At 47.7% G+C, this 24,170-nt stretch overlaps 1 protein-coding gene across 2 annotated transcripts in view; it reads right to left on the reverse strand.

The window, feature by feature from the left end:
- The window catches only part of LOC110510810 (plexin-A4-like), a 482,439-nt gene that overhangs the window by 4,292 nt on the left and 453,977 nt on the right, over positions 1-24,170 (reverse strand). For both annotated transcript variants that reach the window (XM_036957067.1, XM_036957066.1), the window contains exons 29-31: positions 19,860-20,029; positions 13,107-13,319; positions 6,279-6,429 (exon numbers count right to left, since the gene is read on the reverse strand). In XM_036957067.1, the coding sequence (XP_036812962.1) occupies positions 6,279-6,429; positions 13,107-13,319; positions 19,860-20,029 (534 nt within the window). The remainder of the gene's footprint in view (positions 1-6,278; positions 6,430-13,106; positions 13,320-19,859; positions 20,030-24,170) is intronic.

The raw sequence follows: 24,170 nt of genomic DNA on the forward strand, positions 1-24,170 counted from the left end.
GAGACACACACAGCCAGTCCCTGTGTTACTGTCAGCCCCACACACAATCTGACAGAGAGAGACACACACAGCCAGTCCCTGTGTTACTGTCAGCCCCACACACAGCCAGTCCCTGTGTTACTGTCAGCCCCACACACAATCTGACAGAGAGACACACACAGCCAGTCCCTGTGTTACTGTCAGCCCCACACACAGCCAGTCCCTGTGTTACTGTCAGCCCCAAACACAATCTGACAGAGAGAGACACACACAGCCAGTCCCTGTGTTACTGTCAGCCCCACATAGCCAGTTCACGTGTTACTGTCAGCCCCACAAACAGCCAGTCCCTGTGTTACTGTCAGCCTCACACACAGCCAGTCCCTGTGTTACTGTCAGCCCCACACACAGTCAGTCCCTGTGTTACTGTCAGCCCCACACACAGCCAGTCCCTGTGTTACTGTCAGCCCCACACACAGCCAGTCCCTGTGTTACTGTCAGCCCCGCACACAGCCAGTCCCTGTGTTACTGTCAGCCCCACACACAGCCAGTTCACGTGTTACTGTCAGCCCCACACACAGCCAGTCCCTGTGTTACTGTCAGCCTCACACACAGCCAGTCCCTGTGTTACTGTCAGCCTCACACAGCCAGTCCCTGTGTTACTGTCAGCCCCACACACAGCCAGTCCCTGTGTTACTGTCAGCCCCACACACAGCCAGTCCCTGTGTTACTGTCAGCCCCACACACAGCCAGTCCCTGTGTTACTGTCAGCCTCACACACAGCCAGTCCCTGTGTTACTGTCAGCCTCACACACAGCCAGTCCACGTTTTACTGTCAGCCCACACACAGCCAGTCCCTGTGTTACTGTCAGCCCCACACACAGCCAGTTCACGTGTTACTGTCAGCCCCACACACAGCCAGTTCACGTGTTACTGTCAGCACCACACACAGCCAGTCCCTGTGTTACTGTCAGCCTCACACACAGCCAGTCCCTGTGTTACTGTCAGCCCCACACACAGCCAGTCCCTGTGTTACTGTCAGCCCCACACACAGCCAGTCCCTGTGTTACTGTCAGCCTCACACACAGCCAGTCCCTGTGTTACTGTCAGCCTCACACACAGCCAGTCCCTGTGTTACTGTCAGCCCCACACACAGCCAGTCCCTGTGTTACTGTCAGCCCCACACACAGCCAGTCCCTGTGTTACTGTCAGCCCCACACAGCCAGTCCCTGTGTTACTGTCAGCCCCACACACAGCCAGTCCCTGTGTTACTGTCAGCCCCACACAGCCAGTCCATGTGTTACTGTCAGCCCCACACACAATCTGACAGAGAGAGACACACACAGCCAGTCCCTGTGTTACTGTCAGCCCCACACACAGCCAGTCCCTGTGTTACTGTCAGCCCCACACACAATCTGACAGAGAGACACACACAGCCAGTCCCTGTGTTACTGTCAGCCCCACACACAGCCAGTCCCTGTGTTACTGTCAGCCCCAAACACAATCTGACAGAGAGAGACACACACAGCCAGTCCCTGTGTTACTGTCAGCCCCACACAGCCAGTTCACGTGTTACTGTCAGCCCCACAAACAGCCAGTCCCTGTGTTACTGTCAGCCTCACACACAGCCAGTCCCTGTGTTACTGTCAGCCCCACACACAGCCAGTCCCTGTGTTACTGTCAGCCCCACACACAGCCAGTCCCTGTGTTACTGTCAGCCCCACACACAATCTGACAGAGAGACACACACAGCCAGTCCCTGTGTTACTGTCAGCCCCACACACAGCCAGTCCCTGTGTTACTGTCAGCCCCAAACACAATCTGACAGAGAGAGACACACACAGCCAGTCCCTGTGTTACTGTCAGCCCCACATAGCCAGTTCACGTGTTACTGTCAGCCCCACAAACAGCCAGTCCCTGTGTTACTGTCAGCCTCACACACAGCCAGTCCCTGTGTTACTGTCAGCCCCACACACAGTCAGTCCCTGTGTTACTGTCAGCCCCACACACAGCCAGTCCCTGTGTTACTGTCAGCCCCGCACACAGCCAGTCCCTGTGTTACTGTCAGCCCCGCACACAGCCAGTCCCTGTGTTACTGTCAGCCCCACACACAGCCAGTTCACGTGTTACTGTCAGCCCCACACACAGCCAGTCCCTGTGTTACTGTCAGCCTCACACACAGCCAGTCCCTGTGTTACTGTCAGCCTCACACAGCCAGTCCCTGTGTTACTGTCAGCCCCACACACAGCCAGTCCCTGTGTTACTGTCAGCCCCACACACAGCCAGTCCCTGTGTTACTGTCAGCCCCACACACAGCCAGTCCCTGTGTTACTGTCAGCCTCACACACAGCCAGTCCCTGTGTTACTGTCAGCCTCACACACAGCCAGTCCACGTTTTACTGTCAGCCCACACACAGCCAGTCCCTGTGTTACTGTCAGCCCCACACACAGCCAGTTCACGTGTTACTGTCAGCCCCACACACAGCCAGTTCACGTGTTACTGTCAGCACCACACACAGCCAGTCCCTGTGTTACTGTCAGCCTCACACACAGCCAGTCCCTGTGTTACTGTCAGCCCCACACACAGCCAGTCCCTGTGTTACTGTCAGCCCCACACACAGCCAGTCCCTGTGTTACTGTCAGCCTCACACACAGCCAGTCCCTGTGTTACTGTCAGCCTCACACACAGCCAGTCCCTGTGTTACTGTCAGCCCCACACACAGCCAGTCCCTGTGTTACTGTCAGCCCCACACACAGCCAGTCCCTGTGTTACTGTCAGCCCCACACAGCCAGTCCCTGTGTTACTGTCAGCCCCACACACAGCCAGTCCCTGTGTTACTGTCAGCCCCAAATAGCCAGTCCATGTGTTACTGTCAGCCCCACACACAATCTGACAGAGAGAGACACACACAGCCAGTCCCTGTGTTACTGTCAGCCCCACACACAGCCAGTCCCTGTGTTACTGTCAGCCCCACACACAATCTGACAGAGAGACACACACAGCCAGTCCCTGTGTTACTGTCAGCCCCACACACAGCCAGTCCCTGTGTTACTGTCAGCCCCAAACACAATCTGACAGAGAGAGACACACACAGCCAGTCCCTGTGTTACTGTCAGCCCCACACAGCCAGTTCACGTGTTACTGTCAGCCCCACAAACAGCCAGTCCCTGTGTTACTGTCAGCCTCACACACAGCCAGTCCCTGTGTTACTGTCAGCCCCACACACAGTCAGTCCCTGTGTTACTGTCAGCCCCACACACAGCCAGTCCCTGTGTTACTGTCAGCCCCACACACAGCCAGTCCCTGTGTTACTGTCAGCCCCGCACACAGCCAGTCCCTGTGTTACTGTCAGCCCCACACACAGCCAGTTCACGTGTTACTGTCAGCCCCACACACAGCCAGTCCCTGTGTTACTGTCAGCCTCACACACAGCCAGTCCCTGTGTTACTGTCAGCCTCACACAGCCAGTCCCTGTGTTACTGTCAGCCCCACACACAGCCAGTCCCTGTGTTACTGTCAGCCCCACACACAGCCAGTCCCTGTGTTACTGTCAGCCCCACACACAGCCAGTCCCTGTGTTACTGTCAGCCTCACACACAGCCAGTCCCTGTGTTACTGTCAGCCTCACACACAGCCAGTCCACGTTTTACTGTCAGCCCACACACAGCCAGTCCCTGTGTTACTGTCAGCCCCACACACAGCCAGTTCACGTGTTACTGTCAGCCCCACACACAGCCAGTTCACGTGTTACTGTCAGCACCACACACAGCCAGTCCCTGTGTTAATGTCAGCCCCGCACACAGCCAGTCCCTGTGTTACTGTCAGCCCCGCACACAGCCAGTCCCTGTGTTACTGTCAGCCCCACACACAGCCAGTTCACGTGTTACTGTCAGCCCCACACACAGCCAGTCCCTGTGTTACTGTCAGCCTCACACACAGCCAGTCCCTGTGTTACTGTCAGCCTCACACAGCCAGTCCCTGTGTTACTGTCAGCCCCACACACAGCCAGTCCCTGTGTTACTGTCAGCCCCACACACAGCCAGTCCCTGTGTTACTGTCAGCCCCACACACAGCCAGTCCCTGTGTTACTGTCAGCCTCACACACAGCCAGTCCCTGTGTTACTGTCAGCCTCACACACAGCCAGTCCACGTTTTACTGTCAGCCCACACACAGCCAGTCCCTGTGTTACTGTCAGCCCCACACACAGCCAGTTCACGTGTTACTGTCAGCCCCACACACAGCCAGTTCACGTGTTACTGTCAGCACCACACACAGCCAGTCCCTGTGTTACTGTCAGCCTCACACACAGCCAGTCCCTGTGTTACTGTCAGCCCCACACACAGCCAGTCCCTGTGTTACTGTCAGCCCCACACACAGCCAGTCCCTGTGTTACTGTCAGCCTCACACACAGCCAGTCCCTGTGTTACTGTCAGCCTCACACACAGCCAGTCCCTGTGTTACTGTCAGCCCCACACACAGCCAGTCCCTGTGTTACTGTCAGCCCCACACACAGCCAGTCCCTGTGTTACTGTCAGCCCCACACAGCCAGTCCCTGTGTTACTGTCAGCCCCACACACAGCCAGTCCCTGTGTTACTGTCAGCCCCAAATAGCCAGTCCATGTGTTACTGTCAGCCCCACACACAATCTGACAGAGAGAGACACACACAGCCAGTCCCTGTGTTACTGTCAGCCCCACACACAGCCAGTCCCTGTGTTACTGTCAGCCCCACACACAATCTGACAGAGAGACACACACAGCCAGTCCCTGTGTTACTGTCAGCCCCACACACAGCCAGTCCCTGTGTTACTGTCAGCCCCAAACACAATCTGACAGAGAGAGACACACACAGCCAGTCCCTGTGTTACTGTCAGCCCCACACAGCCAGTTCACGTGTTACTGTCAGCCCCACAAACAGCCAGTCCCTGTGTTACTGTCAGCCTCACACACAGCCAGTCCCTGTGTTACTGTCAGCCCCACACACAGTCAGTCCCTGTGTTACTGTCAGCCCCACACACAGCCAGTCCCTGTGTTACTGTCAGCCCCACACACAGCCAGTCCCTGTGTTACTGTCAGCCCCGCACACAGCCAGTCCCTGTGTTACTGTCAGCCCCACACACAGCCAGTTCACGTGTTACTGTCAGCCCCACACACAGCCAGTCCCTGTGTTACTGTCAGCCTCACACACAGCCAGTCCCTGTGTTACTGTCAGCCTCACACAGCCAGTCCCTGTGTTACTGTCAGCCCCACACACAGCCAGTCCCTGTGTTACTGTCAGCCCCACACACAGCCAGTCCCTGTGTTACTGTCAGCCCCACACACAGCCAGTCCCTGTGTTACTGTCAGCCTCACACACAGCCAGTCCCTGTGTTACTGTCAGCCTCACACACAGCCAGTCCACGTTTTACTGTCAGCCCACACACAGCCAGTCCCTGTGTTACTGTCAGCCCCACACACAGCCAGTTCACGTGTTACTGTCAGCCCCACACACAGCCAGTTCACGTGTTACTGTCAGCACCACACACAGCCAGTCCCTGTGTTACTGTCAGCCTCACACACAGCCAGTCCCTGTGTTACTGTCAGCCCCACACACAGCCAGTCCCTGTGTTACTGTCAGCCCCACACACAGCCAGTCCCTGTGTTACTGTCAGCCTCACACACAGCCAGTCCCTGTGTTACTGTCAGCCTCACACACAGCCAGTCCCTGTGTTACTGTCAGCCCCACACACAGCCAGTCCCTGTGTTACTGTCAGCCCCACACACAGCCAGTCCCTGTGTTACTGTCAGCCCCACACAGCCAGTCCATGTGTTACTCTCAGCCCCACACACAGCCAGTTCACGTGTTACTGTCAGCCTCACACACCAGCTGACAATGGCAGAGTAATGGCACATACAATAAATGTTTCTTCTGTATGACAGTGTTTCTGGAACCTTTCCTCTGGGACCCCTTGACGTCTCACAATTTAGTTGAAGACCTGAACTACCACATCTTTTTTTTTTTTTTGGTATTTAAAAAACGACAGAAAGGCTTGATGATCTAAGCTGAGAAGTGTGTTCTCTCTGTAGTAGAACAAAGACATGGTTGGGAGTCCTCCAGGAGAGGTTGGAAAACCGCTGATATACGCCGTCTGGGTTGCTTGTAAATGTATTTTACATACATCTTCCAGATGGTCTGAACCTACACGTCATCTACAATACATTTCAACTTCAAACCCAACTGTGTAAGACTGGCTGTCCACAATGGAACACTGCTACCCGTCTTGAATAAAGTGTGATTTTTGTCCACGGTGTGTTGCCGTACCTCCTCTGTGTATTTGCCCACGTAGGAGTAGATCTCACTGAGGGAGCTCATGCTGTTGAACTCGTTAATGTGCATCCGGGACTGCTCTGCCAGGTACGCATTCATGTCCTGGTCACTGATGGCCGGCATCTTACTGATGTCTGAGTAGTACCTGTGGAGGTAACACACACAGCAGAATGTATTAGTGAACTGTGTAATCACTACATTTACATACATACACCCCAAAATGCTTAATTCTTGGATTTAAATGTCACATGTTATTTCAGGGTTGTTTCAAGACAGAGAGGTTTTAGCCTTTAGAATCTTGTATGGAACCTTTATTTAACCAGGAAAGTCAGTTAATTAAGAACAAATTCTTATTTACAAAGACGGCCTACCCCGGCCAAACCCTAACGACACTGGGCCAATTGTGCACCGCCCTATGTGACTCCCAATTGTGGCCGGTTGTGATACAGCCTGGAATTGAACCAGGGTCTGTAGTGACACCTCTAGCACTGAAATGAAGTGCCTTAGACCGCTGCGCCATTCGGGAGCCTAGAATAGGAATCATGTTAGAGACAGTTGTCTCGTCCCCAATCACTTTTCACAGTCTGAGCAGCCCTGACTCTCTATAGACATTTACATTTTTCTAATTTAGCAGACGCTCTTATCCAAAGCAATTGGGGTTAAGTGCCTTGCTCAAGGGTACATCGATATATTTTGCACATTGTTGGCTAAGGGTTTGGAACCTTTTGGCCCAATGCTCTTAACCCTTAGGCTACCTGCCGCCCTCGTACAAATGGCCTAAAAGCTGCAAAGGCACTTAGCAGTGTATGTGAACCCCCCCCTCTCTCTCACACACAGACTGTGTCTCCGGGAAGCTCTCAGCTGCGTCAGGGTAAAGAGGGCTGGAGAAGGAGAAGTAATCAGCCAGTGTCAACAGCAGCTGAGGCCCTCTGTCAACTCCTTCATTAAAGATGGTCATTACCTGTTTAATTCCGGTGCCACAACTGCTCCTGGACACCACAAATTTAGTCTGATGTGGTGTGGTATGGTGTGTGGTGTGGTGTGGTATGGTGTTGTATGGTGTGTGGTGTGGTATGGTGTGTGGTGTGGTGTGATGTGTGGTATGTGGTATGGTGTGTGGAAACCGAGGCTATTAAGCTAACAGAGCAGGTTACACGACAGGTGGGCATTGCAGGTTATTTATTGTAAGGAAAGTCACAGGAAGGTCACACCCACTCACACACACCTCGGCCACCTGCTCAGGGCAGGAGGGCAATTGGAGAAAGTGAGTCGTGGGGTTTGAGAGGGTAAAGGAAATTGGAGGGATTTCTGTCTCCAGGTAAAACAGCAGGTCCACCTGACATCTCTGGTTCTAGGTGACGACGTGGGGCCTTATTCCAAATCGTCTCCTTTCTTAGACACTTGATCTAAACATAGTGGAAATCACACCTAGAGCAGGGGTCAGCAGCCCACGGGCCAAAACCGACCTACAAGGGATTTTTTTTGCTGGCCCGCAAGAGATATTCATTTTGGAATTCAGCAACAACAACAACAACAACAACAACAACAATATTGTGTTCCTGCGAATAAAACAATATCCGTATGTGATCATGTCTCAACTTAACCAAGGCATGAAATGATTGGTATCTTCCAATATATATATTTTATTGGCTTAGTTGTTGTCAATTTGCAGTGTAGAAATTAAGATTATAATTATAGATTATAATTATGTTCCGGTCAGCCCACCATCCGCTCCGACAAAAATGGTCCTGCAGCTGAATCTAGTTGCCGACCCCTTGGCCACAAGGTCCACTTGGAATTGAACCTTTGGTATTTGTTATGTGTTATCAGGCTAGGGGAATTGAACATTTGGTATTTGTTATGTGTTATCAGGCTAGGGGAATTGAACCTTTGGTATTTGTTATGTGTTATCAGGCTAGGAGAATTGAACATTTGATATTTGTTATGTATTATCAGGCTAGGAGAATTGAACCTTTGTTATGTGTTATCAGGCTAGGGGAATTTAACATTTGATATTTGTTATGTGTTTTCAGGCTAGGAGAATTGAACCTTTGTTATGTGTTATCAGGCTAGGGGAATTGAACATTTGGTATTTGTTATGTGTTATCAGGCTAGGAGAATTGAACATTTGGTATTTGTTATGTGTTTTCAGGCTAGGGGAATTGAACATTTGGTATTTGTTATGTGTTATCAGGCTAGGGGAATTGAACATTTGGTATTTGTTATGTGTTATCAGGCTAGGGGAATTGGGTCCTGCCATGCTTGATGTTGACATCCAATGAATGGTAGAATCAGGATGGTAACAAGAGTACATTTGTTTTTTTGCAGACAGATGCAAAATCCAGTTAGTTTCAGGCTAGGGGAATTGAACATTTGGTATTTGTTATGTGTTATCAGGCTAGGGGAATTGAACATTTGGTATTTGTTATGTGTTATCAGGCTAGGGGAATTGGGTCCTGCCATGCTTGATGTTGACATCCAATGAATGGTAGAATCAGGATGGTAACAAGAGTACATTTGTTTTTTTGCAGACAGATGCAAAATCCAGTTAACAGCCCCCCCCCCCCCCCCCCCCCCCCAGAGAGCTGTGAATGTAAGTATGCCATTTCCCTGATACAGTCCATGTGTTAATGTCAGGGGTTTTCACTTTGATTTCCCATTGTAATCTTCTATCCGAGCAGAGGATCAAATGAACTGCATATATGACAGGTCTGAGGAACTTGTCATTGTCTGGGGCCAATTAAATCCCACCTCAAATACCGCTCCAACTGAATGGAATGAATATTAACAGTCTGTCTGTAGTTGGAGGCTCTGAGGGAACATGCATGTCCAACCCTTGCAAACCACTCCAACCATCAAATTGTGCCAATGCGACATAAATCAACAAGACCCCAACACAACTTAGATCCTGTAAGATGTCAGCTTTCATAAAAGTGCTGAGTTAGTGAGATACAGTTGTAGGAACTCATGTACCGGCCGAGACCCACAGGATTTCTTCCTTGTGTTAAATCATATCAGATTGCTTTTCTGTGGATGTCATACAGTAATAACATGTTAAGGTAGAGTCTTCCCAGAGGGGCACAGCTCCACTACAAGACCAGAGGCAAACTGCCTGATCTCCAAACGTACCATGACCAAGCTATAGGCTTCCATTATGGTGCTCCTACCCCCCTCCCTGGTACGGCTCTACAATAACCGCTAACCTCCACAGCGCTTATGAAGATGTAGAACGGAGGAGAAATCACAGGAAGACATGTATCTGTGCCTGAGTATTCCTCTCACTCCGCCTTCTTTCTTTAGTTAAACTCTGCAGTCTGTCTATTTGAAGTGTTTTTCACGGTGTGACTGAAGTGTCTGTCGGGCTGGATTGGAAGCAGAGTTGAAGACCGGTGGATGTGTGTGTTACAGATTGTGTGTGTGTGTGTGTTGGGGAGGGGGAGGGGGGGGGGGTTGCAGATGGGGAATGAAGAGAGAGAGAGTGGGAAGAAAGAGTGAAGCAATAGTGGGGAGAGAGGGGGAAGGGAGTGGGGAGAGAGTGGAGAGGAAGTGGAGAGTGAGTGGGGAGGAAGTGGAGAGAGAGTGGGGAGGAAGTGGAGAGAGAGGGGGAAGGGAGTGGAGAGAGAGGGGGAAGGGAGTGGAGAGAGAGGGGGAAGGGAGTGGAGAGAGAGGGCGAAGGGAGTGGAGAGAGAGAGAGGGAGAGAGGGGGAAGGGAGTGGGGAGAGAGTGGGGAGGGGAGTTGGGAGAGAGGAGGAAGGGAGTTAGGAGAGAGGAGGAAGGGAGTGTGGGGAGAGAGAGATGAGAGAGAAGGAAGGAGGAGAGAAGGAAGAGTGTGGGGAGAGACTTGAGCTTGTCTCAGGTGTTGGACTCGATGACAGTTGCTATCCATTATAGAGCTGTGATTGGTTGGCCAGAATTCATGGACAGTGCTTAGCGAAGGGTCAATTGTATATAGATGGGCAAATTAAATTGTGTGAATATGCTGATGGTCTCAATGCACATCACAACCTTCAGGTAGGCTTTGCCAATCAACAAGACTGTGAGATCTAATTTGCCTATCCTGATCCGGGTTTATACACACTATTTTGAGATTTAATTTGTTAATTAAGATTGATGTCATTGACGTGGAGGGACTAATCATACTACAATTACACTAAATTAGATCTCACAAAATATGGATTGATCAACTAAACATCACCTATAGAAACATTACATCTCAGAATCATGTGGATGCTAATTGGATTTTCTGCAAAAACTCCTGACCTTAGACATAAATACTTCCTTCACAGACTTTTATGCTTCAGAAATAAACGCCAACTGGTCCACAGGTAATAGGACCGTCACATGGCTTCAGTGTGGACAGGAAGTCTCTGATTAGAATCTTATCACTTTCCCGATCTCTCACGGCTGCCGAACCCCGTCAGCATCTCCCGCTCCTAATGCCACATGACACGTCCACAGTTTACTCACTAGCTGCAGGTCAGACTCAGCCTGTGAAACGGATCCTTATCAGTAATCACCTCACGCGCCCAAGTCGCAAGCAAAGAGCAGGGAACGCTAACAGGAACGTTAACAGGAACACATTGATATGAAGCTTAACAACCTCTAGATTGGCACGGCTGCTTTTAGTTAAATAGTAGTGATTCATCTTTACAGAGAACTACACTACCCATGATTCCCGTCTTTACAATTGCGGTTTGGTTCTGAGAATGTCAACATGTAGAACACAGGAGGTTGGTGGCAGCTTAATATGGGAGAACAGGCTCGTGGTAATGACTGGAGAGGAATCAGAGGAATGGTATCAAATCCATCAAACACATGGTTTCCATGGTTACCAGGTGTTTGATGACATTCCATTTGCTCTGTTCTGGACATTATTATCAGCCGTCCTCCCCTCATCAGCCTCCTGTGATGTAGAATCTCTGTCTGTATACCCTGTGTGTTTTTATCCTCCCCTCATCAGCCTCCCGTGATGTAGAATCTCTGCCTGTATACCCTATTTGTTTTTAATCTGAGGTTGATTGAGTATTTCAGCTATTTGAATTGAACATTTCCTGTCCAAATAATGAATAGCACCTGGGTCAACTGAGATAATGACACAGATGGTCTGATACTACTGTACACACAGTAAGCCCATTGAACCTTTGTATTGCAACACATCACAACCAAGCATCCTTACCTGAGCCCTACTCAAATCCACACAATCACACTCCACACACCTCTGTCCCGTCGACTGCCAAGCCTCATGAAGACTAAGGGCTTCAATCTGTATTGCTGAAGTTCAGTGTTATAGCGCGATTGAATTTGAAAGATAATTTCCTATTGAGCCCACATATGCAGGGTTTACTGTGAATGCAGTCTCAGCTAACGTGGGAACACTGCCTGTACATTTCTATTGCACTGTAGCGCATGCTCTACAGCGCTGTGGATTGATCAAGTCCTTATGCTAAACTGTCTCATCCATATTTAAAGCAGCAAACAACCATAAGCAACCATCCTCTGAAGGGGAGTAACTATAAGATAACCCATCTAGATGTCACTGAGACTAACTATAAGATAACCCATCTATAGATCACTGGGACTAACTATAAGCTAACCCATCTATAGATCACTGGGACTAACTATAAGAGCAAATCAAATTGTATTCATCACATAAACAAGCGAGACTATATACAGGGGTACCGGTACAGAGTCAATGTGTGGGGGCACCGGTTAGTTGAGGTAATTGAGGTAATATGTACATGTAGGTGGAGTTAAAGTGACTATGCATAAATTATTAACAGAGAGTAGCAGCAGCGTAAAAGAGGGATCTGGATTAGCTGTTCAGGAGTCTTATGGCTTGGGTGTAGAAGCTGTTCAGAGGCCTTTTGGGCCTCGGCTTGGCGCTCCGGTACCACTGACCGTGTGGTAGCAGAGAGAACAGTCTATGACTAGGGTGGCTGGAGCCTTGATCATATAGATCATGCACCGTTAATATAAAACACACAAGTACATGCTGACACACACACACACACACAGTGTCCCAGCACACATGCACACATACACTCAGCCTGATGAATCCGATCGTTGGGTTTCAGTCATACAGTACACACACATACAGTATATCCCTGTCCTGCGGCTAGCGCTGAGCACTAACACAGAAACACTTTGGGACCGCTTCACAAGCCCATCTTTTATTCAGCACTCTACCGCCGACCAAATAAATGTAATACAACTCTAATTTGGACAAATGACCACCACCACTGCTGTGCAGTAGTAATCTCCTAACTGCACACACACATGGGTGTACCTGGGCAGGACAGAGAACTCACTGTGGCTCTCTGTCTGTGCCCCTCTACCTCTCCAGCATTAGGAGGCACTGCCATCCATTCCCAGTGGGTTTTCATTTGGAGTCTCCTCCATGGCCCAGGGATCACAACACTACAGCCCTACTGTGTGTACTTATGAGACAAGGGGAAGACTACAGTCTATCAGGGATGTTTATGGACAAAATGGCTGGCAGACATCTATAGGACGACAGAACCACATGATGAACTGCCCTCTCATGTTACGCTCACATGTAGGTCTATATAGAAACTGGAAAAGAGAGAGAGACATGCTGTAGTTACACACACACACACACACACACACACACACACACACACACATCCCAAACCAGCCCCCCCAACTCACACACACACACACACACACCCCAAACCAGCCCCCCCAACTCACACACACCAAACCAGCCCCCGCCCCACCTCACACACACAGTGCACAAACTCCCCAAACCACCCCCCACCCCCCCACCTCACAAACAACACACCCATCCCATCATCCTCTCACCTCTCCACCCAGCTCTTGTAACTGGGGATGTCCTTAGCATAGAGTAGCTTGTTGGAGGGGGAGTCCTTGCCCAGGCGGTGTTCTGAGGTAGAGCAGGAGTCCATGAAGGTCTGGGCCACCACAGACAGACAGGCGTCCGTGATGCTGCTCTTGTGGATGTCGAACACAAACTGGGGGTTCTTGATCACGTTCACCCAGAACCTCAGAGGTAGGCTATTGGGGAGAGACAGAGAGAGTTAGGGAATATCATGTCATCCTGGAACGTCAGAACCTTAGAGGTGGGCTATAGAGGAGACATCATGTAAACACGACACCCTGGCCTTACAGGGGACAGAGAACAGTCTATTACCATAACATACACTAGGTACATTTCTAGGAATGCTTCTCTGTGATAGAACACAACAAATGAAACAGAAGACATCAAGGTGATTTTCTACATTTAGACTTAAATAACAATCATTGTTCAAATCCAAATCCAAGCAGATTACATCCCTGAACATACAACAACTCACATTGGTTAAAGCCAGCCGGTGGATGTGGTCGGTCTGAGCTAACACATTCAGTGGCAGAAGGGAATGAGGACCCATTCACTTTGCAATCTAGTACACGGCTTGTTGCTGATGCGTTCTATTTGATGTTTACGCGATTTAATAAAGCCCTAATCTTAAAAGCAGGCAACGCCAGGGCTTCATGGTTTCCAGCTGTGTCTGGGGGCTTCACACCAACACGGTTCATATTGCCTTGTTTAGACATGCGGCCCATTCCATGCCTGTCTAGAATAATCAAAACACAAGTCTGTTTATTTGTTGGCCTTGGAACGAAAGGAGGTAGCACAGGTGCTAGTGTGTGTTACGGATCAGGTGGTATAAAGACAGGACTGAGAATTGCTTAGATCTCTCTCTCTCTCTCTCTCTCTCATACATATGTATATATATGTATTTATTTATTAACTGGGCAGCATTGTTTTGGATGACGCGACTGTGTGTGCAACATCAGGGAGGAGAGCGAAAAAAAACACAATAATTTGAATAACCCCTCTCCCGACATGTCCTACCCCCCAACCTGCTGTACGACCTAACAAAAGAGGATTTGGCGAGGGAAACCTTGGCATTATGACTCTGAATTAATCTGGACGAATCTTCTGGGATTAGCGGCTGGATCAAAGGATATTAACACCGCCGCGATGCAAGTCTTGATTGTCGTCAATCTGGCGCAGCTGGCCAATACTAGGTTAAGGTCTAGATGGTTTCCGAGGGGAAAGGTCAGATTTAAAGAGTCTCTTCACACGTTCCATTTCTGGGCCAGGTCCATAATGATATTTAGATTTCAGTGAATGTGACACAATACAGGTTTATCTGACAAACTATCACTAGGAGACGATAGAGAGCTGTGTTTGCATTGTGGCAATTGTTCTGCCAATACCTTCGTACAACCTAACTTTTCCCCAAACTGTAAAGCCTTTTCTCCAAACTGTAAAGCCTTTTCCCCAAACGGTAAAGCTTTTTCCCCAAACTGTAAAGCTTTTTCCCCAAACTGTAAAGCTTTTTCCCCAAACTGTAAAGCTTTTCCTCCAAACTGTAAAGCTTTTTCTCCAAACTGTAAAGCTTTTTCTCCAAACTGTAAAGCTTTTTCTCCAAACTGTAACGCCTTTTCTCCAAACTGTAAAGCCTTTTCCCCAAACTGTAAAGCTTTTTCTCCAAACTGTAAAGCTTTTTCCCCAAACTGTAAAGCCTTTTCTCCAAACTGTAAAGCATTTTCCCCAAACTGTAAAGCTTTTTCTCCAAACTGTAAAGCCTTTTCTCCAAACTGTAAAGCCTTTTCTCCAAACTGTAAAGCTTTTTCTCCAAACTGTAAAGCATTTTCTCCAAACTGTAAAGCCTTTTCTCCAAACTGTAAAGCTTTTTCTCCAAACTGTAAAGCTTTTTCCCCAAACTGTAAAGCCTTTTCTCCAAACTGTAAAGCCTTTTCTCCAAACTGTAAAGCCTTTTCCCCAAACTGTAAAGCTTTTTCTCCAAACTGTAAAGCTTTTTCTCCAAACTGTAAAGCCTTTTCTCCAAACTGTAAAGCCTTTTCTCCAAACTGTAAAGCTTTTTCTCCAAACTGTAAAGCTTTTTCTCCAAACTGTAAAGCCTTTTCTCCAAACTGTAAAGCTTTTTCTCCAAACTGTAAAGCTTTTTCTCCAAACTGTAAAGCATTTTCTCCAAACTGTAAAGCTTTTTCTCCAAACTGTAAAGCTTTTTCCCCAAACTGTAAAGCCTTTTCTCCAAACTGTAAAGCCTTTTCTCCAAACTGCAAAGCTTTTTCTCCAAACTGTAAAGCCTTTTCTCCAAACTGTAAAGCCTTTTCTCCAAACTGTAAAGCCTTTTCTCCAAACTGTAAAGCCTTTTCTCCAAACTGTAAAGCTTTTTCTCCAAACTGTAAAGCCTTTTCTCCAAACTGTAAAGCCTTTTCTCCAAACTGTAAAGCCTTTTCTCCAAACTGTAAAGCCTTTTCTCCAAACTGTAAAGCCTTTTCTCCAAACTGTAAAGCTTTTTCTCCAAACTGTAAAGCTTTTTCTCCAAACTGTAAAGCCTTTTCTCCAAACTGTAAAGCTTTTTCTCCAAACTGTAAAGCCTTTTCTCCAAACTGTAAAGCTTTTTCTCCAAACTGTAAAGCCTTTTCTCCAAACTGTAAAGCTTTTTCTCCAAACTGTAAAGCCTTTTCTCCAAACTGTAAAGCTTTTTATCCAAACTGTAAAGCCTTTTCTCCAAACTGTAAAGCCTTTTCTCCAAACTGTAAAGCCTTTTCTCCAAACTGTAAAGCCTTTTCTCCAAACTGTAAAGTATGTTATTCATACTGTGGTGTCCAGGATGGAAGCCCAGGCTAGGCTGGCACGGGCATGAATGAAGATCTAACTTCTGCCCAAGTGGTATTTGGTTATTGTGCAGCGTTACATTGATTGTTGTCTGTGGGGAACGTTTCATTGTCTTGGATGTTTGATCAGATATAACATATCCAATGAGTCAACACACGGGGGTATATGGAGAGCAACTGTGCCCTTGGAATTCACATCTTCTGACGTATTTTAAAGATGTTTGAATGCAGTTATGACACTGCTTTTTTCTTTACAGAGACGAAGCTAAAGTCTTCACTCAGATACTGAATGTGACTCTGTGATCTGTCAACGGTCAGTCAGACAGGAACAACCCTTTTACTCAGGGATGGAGAGAGTGTACAGCACTGAGGCACGACACTACAGAGTATTGTCCAGGCCTAGTGAGTGATTAGCCAGGTCCCAGAACTGTTTGTGCGGTCCTGCCAACTCCTATGGTTTATCCTGTAAATGTAATTATACATTTTTGTCGGGCAGTTCGGAGTTGTCATTGTGCATGGAGTTGTATGGGTTGTTGAACTTTGAGGTCAATGGTTTTTGTTTGTGGTTCCATTACCATCCAATCCCCCTAAAGTGACTTTGGACTTCTTGAAAAGCACTTCAAATAAAATGTTTTATCATTATGGTCATTGTCATGGCTAGTGAGTGTTGGCCTAGCTAACATCAGCAGGACGAATTCCTTGGTTTCCACCGAAACAGGACGGATTAAAGGTAAATATTTACCCAATATCTACAAATCAAATCAAACAACAGTGTTATCTTGGATCAATACTGATCCATGGTTCTGGTACTCATACTGGAGCCTGTACTTCAGGCTGGGTAGAAGTAGAATGTAATGTCTATATGGAGAATGTGATTTAGTGTAATATCACTGTAACATCTCCGTTGTCAACCTTCAGAGGGATGTGTCTTCCTGTCTGCTGCTGTCATTGGGAGAGTGTGGTGGTGGGTTTATGTGATTAAGGACACAGATGAGTTGTGTGTGCTGTGCAATGTGGGCATGTGTGTGCCAGTCTGCTCTAGAAGCTGGTCATTAAAACGCTGCTTGCTGAAGGGACACACACTGAAGAAAGAGGATGAGAGGGAGATGTCGACACACTGACTGCTGATCCAAAAGATACCATCTGGAGGAGCTCTAGGAGTCTTACTCAAACACACACACACGCACACACACACGCACACACACGCACGCACGCGCGCACACACACACACACGCTGATGCAGAAAGGCATGCACTCGCACAGGTATTTAAACAGATGCACAATGCATGAACACACACACACACACACACACACACACACACACCCCACAAACGCTCTCTCTCTCAAACCATTAGTAATGAGGAGGGCAAGTAAAGGTCATATGCTGGGGGACAGAGGAGGCAGGTGGGAGGAGCTATAGGAGGATGGGCTCATTGTAATGGCTGGAATGGAATTCATGGAACAGAGTCAAACATGTGGTTTCCATGTGGTTGATATGTTTGGCACCATTTCATGTATTCCATTCCAGCTATTATAATGAGCCCGTCCTCCTAAAGCTCCTCCCACCAGCCGTCTATGCTGTGGGATGATTACACAGTCAACCATGGTGGATGATCACACAGTTAACCATGGTGGATGATCACACAGTCAACCATGGTGGATGATCACACAGTTAACCATGGTGGATGATCACACAGTCAACCATGGTGGATGATCACACAGTCAACCATGGTGGATGATCACACAGTCAACCATGGTGGATGATCACACAGTCAACCATGCACTAGACTGAGTGATGATGAAAGGTCTGTCTGTCAGAGGCTCTTCCTGTACCAGCCTGCTTCTGGGAATCAAACAATATGGCTGACAGGAAAATAGACTATTATCGACCCCTAAACAAATAAAAACTGCCTTTAATGAGGAACTATTATACCTACGCCTCACATTAATTGAGTCTACTAACATGGTCTACATATCTATGAATAACTGCAGCACAGAAAATAGTCTAGACTCTCACCCAGAGACATGACAATGACAGGATGGGTTCTTGGAAACCACACACAGCTGTGTGTCTCTCAATTTCAATCTCAGGTTAGGATGGATTATTTCAATCTATCTCTGCTGCTGGAGAATTACACAGGGCAGAGAATAATCTGGTTTGACGGATATGTCCCCACTGCTTGGTGTAGAACAGGGGACATGGTGCTCTGAGCTGGCTGGGTGTATTTAATAATCTGGTTTGAAGGATATGTCCCCACTGTTTGGTGTAGAACAGGGGACATGGTGCTCTGAGCTGGCTGGGTGTATTTAATAATCTGGTTTGAAGGATATGTCCCCACTGCTTGGTGTAGAACAGGGGACATGGTGCTCTGAGCTGGCTGGGTGTATTTAATAATCTGGTTTGAAGGATATGTCCCCACTGTTTGGTGTAGAACAGGGGACATGGTGCTCTGAGCTGGCTGGGTGTATTTAATAATCTGGTTTGAAGGATATGTCCCCACTGCTTGGTGTAGAACAGGGGACATGGTGCTCTGAGCTGGCTGGGTGTATTTAATAATCTGGTTTGACGGATATGTCCCCACTGCTTGGTGTAGAACAGGGGACATGGTGCTCTGAGCTGGCTGGGTGTATTTAATAATCTGGTTTGACGGATATGTCCCCACTGTTTGGTGTAGAACAGGGGACATGGTGCTCTGAGCTGGCTGGGTGTATTTAATAATCTGGTTTGAAGGATATGTCCCCACTGCTTGGTGTAGAACAGGGGACATGGTGCTCTGAGCTGGCTGGGTGTATTTAATAATCTGGTTTGAAGGATATGTCCCCACTGCTTGGTGTAGAACAGGGGACATGGTGCTCTGAGCTGGCTGGGTGTATTTAATAATCTGGTTTGAAGGATATGTCCCCACTGCTTGGTGTAGAACAGGGGACATGGTGCTCTGAGCTGGCTGGGTGCAGAAGGCACTAAGCGTTGTGTAAGCGTTGTGTAAGCGTTACCAGTATGTTATATTAAAGGACTGTTTAACGTTTCCCCTCTTGCGAGAGTGATTCCATTAATGTCTATTGTAAGAGCGACCTACAGAGCTCTTGGAAAACACTTAACACGCTCTTTTGCAAATGGTGCAATAACGCAGACACTGGGAAGGATACAAATTAGGACCATGAAGTAAATAGTCTCTCTTTCCCCCTCTCTCTCCACTCTCCTCCGGACGACTGCCCCACAAATCAATTCCCAGCCCCATGGTCCTTTGGGTCGGAGCTGAGTGATGCATGATGGGACCATGGCGAAGGCCAGGGGCTAATGAGTTATTAGCGTGGTGTTTAACTCCCACTGAGTCCATTTCCTCTTCTCCTCCACCCCCTCCTCTCCTCCTCTCTTCCTCTCTCCCTCATTCTAATCCACTCCAGGTTATTTAACCCTGCCACCCCTTCAGGAGGGGGACACAGGTCTAAATTAATCAGAGGGTATTCATTTGGAGTCCACTTCCTTCACCTAGCCTCCCCTGGTTTCCTCGCCCAGGCGACTACGGGCGGCTCGTTCCCGGTCGGTCACCATGGTAATGTCAGAGCTGGCTGCCCTGATTGGTTGCCTGTGGGATTAGCTCTTCGTCATTGGATTTAATGAAGATTGTTCACACACTCCATGGTTCATTCAGTAGGCATGGAGGTGGTGGTGGAGCAGGGAGACATATTTAGGGCAGTGCCATCTTCTCTCTGATAAACTTCCGTGTGTGTGTGTGTGTGTGTGTGTATACAAGAGTGTACATGTGTCTGTGTTTCTACACGTGTGTGTGTGTGTGTGTGTGTAGGGGGGGGGGGTTGCAGTACACTTCCAATGTTAACCTGTTTTAGCACAGTACACAGTAAAACAACAGAAAAGGCCAGATGTCGCCAGTGTCTCACCAGTTGCTTTTCCATGTGTGTCTGACATGCGGGTCATGGATGCTGTGCTTGTCAGCCTGCTCATCCAGGAAGTCAAACATGTACTTGATGGCCAGGGGCAGGGCGCTGCCTCGGTGGGCCGTGCTGAAGATGGTCTCAAACAGGTCGTCCACAAACTTCTGTAAAGTGCCCTGTGGAAGCAGAGAGATCAGCAGTGAGCGACAGACAACACACACAGAGACAGAGACAGAGAGAATGGCGACAGGTGTCTGCAACACTGGTATCAGACACATCGGTATCAGACACATCGGTATCAGACACATCAGTATCAGACACATCGATATCAGACACATCGGCATCAGACACATCGGTATCAGACACATCGGTATCAGACACATCGGTATCAGACACATCGGTATCAGACACATCGGTATCAGACACATCGGTATCAGACACATCGGCATCGGACACATCGGTATCAGACACATCGGTATCAGACACATCGGCATCAGACACATCGGTATCAGACACATCGGTATCAGACACATCGGTATCAGACACATCGGTATCAGACACATCGGTATCAGACGCATCGGTATCAGACGCATCGGTATCAGACGCATCGGTATCAGACGCATCGGTATCAGACGCATCGGTATCAGACGCATCGGTATCAGACGCATCGGTATCAGACACATCGGTATCAGACACATCGGCATCAGACACATCGGTATCAGACGCATCGGTATCAGACGCATCGGTATCAGACACATCGGTATCAGACACATCGGCATCAGACACATCGGCATCAGACACATCGGTATCAGACACATCGGTATCAGACACATCGGTATCAGACCCATCGGTATCAGACCCATCGGTATCAGACACATCGGTATCAGACACATCGGCATCAGACACATCGGCATCAGACACATCGGCATCAGACACATCGGTATCAGACCCATCGGTATCAGACCCATCGGTATCAGACACATCGGTATCAGACACATCGGTATCAGACACATCGGTATCAGACCCATCGGTATCAGACACATCGTATCAGACACATCGGTATCAGACACATCGGTATCAGACACATCGGCATCAGACACATCGGTATCAGACACATCGGTATCAGACACATCGGTATCAGACACATCGGTATCAGACACATCGGGAATACTTACTTTACTTGACACCCAGTGTCAACACGTTATGACACAGTCATAACCATGTCATAATAGCTGACATAACTTGTCATAACCTGTCATAATATGGTTATAACACTGTCAAGACCAATATATTTACACCTGTTGTGACATATATTGGGTCATTTTATGGCTGGTTATAACACCTACATAAGAGTGTCAAAACACACATTTATTCAAATGAGTTTTTTTCCCTGACAACTTTTAAAGTTTGTTTCTTAAATCCTTTGTTGTTGTGAATTCTTTACATTCATATTTTATTCATCATATTTTAAATAACTCTAGAAAATACACTTTATGAGACTGTTAAGAAGCATTATGACCATCCTGTGTCACTTTACTTGGACTAAGAAAATACACTTTGACACTCAAGAAGCATTATGACCATCATAATCACATAAGCCAGATAGGCCATCTGTCAAAAAGAGGGTGTCTTGTCCTGCTCCTGAAATCTCCTTCTGCATTCATCCCAGTCATCAGCAGAGCATTGGGGTAAGTGCATGTCTGACATCATTTTGTGTGCAATTACAATGATCATTTAATATGGTCAATAAAATAAAATAAAATACTTAGGCTATGATGTCATGGAATGTTTTTCCTTGTGTGTTAGGTTTGGTGGGTTTTGACACTTATGTAGGTGTCATAACCAGCCATAAAATAACACAATATATGTCACAACAGGTCAAAAAATGTCATGAGTGTTATGACCGTATTATAACAGGTTATGACACGTTACGTCAGATATTATGACATGGTTATGACCGTATTATAACAGGTTATGACACGTTACATCAGATATTGTGACATGGTTATCACATGGTTTCCATGTGTTTGATACCATTCCATTCACTACATTCCATCCATTATGGATGTGTGCGTCTGACTGAGAGTGGGTTTTATCCTGTGTATCTGATGGTGTTTCCTGATGTGTTTCTCTCTCTCTCTCTCTGGTCCTAAATCTCTGGGCTTTGATGGGAAATTGTTTTTTCACAGTTCACTTTTAATAATATCTGGGAACAGGAGGTGCATCTCCTAAGCCTCTGTGTGTGGAGGGATTAGCTCACACACTGCACCATTGACCCTAATTTGATTTAATGTTCTCGTCTTTAAGGAGGAGAGAAGAGAGAGAACGAGATAGATAGAAAGAGAAAATCTAATCCACTTGTAAGGAATGAGCTGATAGAATGTGAGGGGGAGAAGAGAGGAGAGGACAGAATGACAAAAAGCAACAGTGAGGGAAGCCTATCTGGAAAGAGCCACAAGCGCGCAGTGTGTCAGATGAGGTGTGCACAAGCGGCAAATAAAAATCCCAATTTGGGTGGAGCGGTGACTGAGTCAGAGAGGAGAGAGGGAGGGGGGCGTGAGGAGAATCCAGTTAGCTGACAATCACAGCCGTGATTCTACCATGTCCCACATTTCTGACAGCTTATCATTTGCCTATGAAGATGAAAATATACATTTCTTCCTCAAACCCTGTGTAGTCATGGGGACCGTTTAGTGGCAGGGAGGCTGTTATACATGTAGTGTGTGTATGTGTGTGTGTGTGTGTGTGTGTGTGTTATACGTGTGTATGTGAGTGTTTGTGAGTAAGGAATCCCACAGACAGACAACTTCATCATGATAGTCCTTCATCTGTCCCCTGAGAGCACAAGCTGCCATTACAGCCCACTGAAAACACACACACACACACACACACACACACACACACACACACACACACACACACACACACACACACACACACACACACACACACACACACACACACACACACACAGAGAGAGAGAGAGAAACCTGGCCCATCATTACACTGCACTTTAAAGACAATGTGTAATCTAGAATTTAGCCTCACAGACCATGCTGCCTGCATCAGAACTACCCTGTCATTTAGGATGAGGACAGACAGTGTTGTCTCCATCAGAACTACCCTGTCATTTAGGATGAGGACAGACAGTGTTTCCTGCATCAGAACTACCCTGTCATTTAGGATGAGGACAGACAGTGTTGCCTCCATCAGAACTACCCTGTCATTTAGGATGAGGACAGACAGTGTTGCCTGCATCAGAACTACCCTGTCATTTAGGATGAGGACAGACAGTGTTTCCTGCATCAGAACTACCCTGTCATTTAGGATGAGGACAGACAGTGTTGTCTCCATCAGAACTACCCTGTCATTTAGGATGAGGACAGACAGTGTTTCCTGCATCAGAACTACCCTGTCATTTAGGATGAGGACAGACAGTGTTGCCTGCATCAGAACTACCCTGTCATTTAGGATGAGGACAGACAGTGTTGCCTGCATCAGAACTACCCTGTCATTTAGGATGAGGACAGACAGTGTTTCCTGCATCAGAACTACCCTGTCATTTAGGATGAGGACAGACAGTGTTTCCTGCATCAGAACTACCCTGTCATTTAGGATGAGGACAGACAGTGTTGCCTGCATCAGAACTACCCTGTCATTTAGGATGAGGACAGACAGTGTTGTCTCCATCAGAACTACCCTGTCATTTAGGATGAGGACAGACAGTGTTTCCTGCATCAGAACTACCCTGTCATTTAGGATGAGGACAGACAGTGCTGCCTGCATCAGAACTACCCTGTCATTTAGGATGAGGACAGACAGTGTTGCCTGCATCAGAACTACCCTGTCATTTAGGATGAGGACAGACAGTGTTGCCTGCATCAGAACTACCCTGTCATTTAGGATGAGGACAGACAGTGTTGCCTGCATCAGAACTACCCTGTCATTTAGGATGAGGACAGACAGTGCTGCCTGCATCAGAACTACCCTGTCATTTAGGATGAGGACAGACAGTGTTGCCTGCATCAGAACTACCCTGTCATTTAGGATGAGGACAGACAGTGTTTCCTGCATCAGAACTACCCTGTCATTTAGGATGAGGACAGACAGTGTTGCCTACATCAGAACTACCCTGTCATTTAGGATGAGGACAGACAGTGCTGCCTGCATCAGAACTACCCTGTCATTTAGGATGAGGACAGACAGTGCTGCCTGCATCAGAACTACCCTGTCATTTAGGATGAGGACAGACAGTGTTGCCTGCATCAGAACTACCCTGTCATTTAGGATGAGGACAGACAGTGTTTCCTGCATCAG

This window comes from Oncorhynchus mykiss, chromosome 21 (genome assembly GCF_013265735.2).
Source record: "Oncorhynchus mykiss isolate Arlee chromosome 21, USDA_OmykA_1.1, whole genome shotgun sequence".
Classification (NCBI taxonomy): domain Eukaryota; kingdom Metazoa; phylum Chordata; class Actinopteri; order Salmoniformes; family Salmonidae; genus Oncorhynchus; species Oncorhynchus mykiss.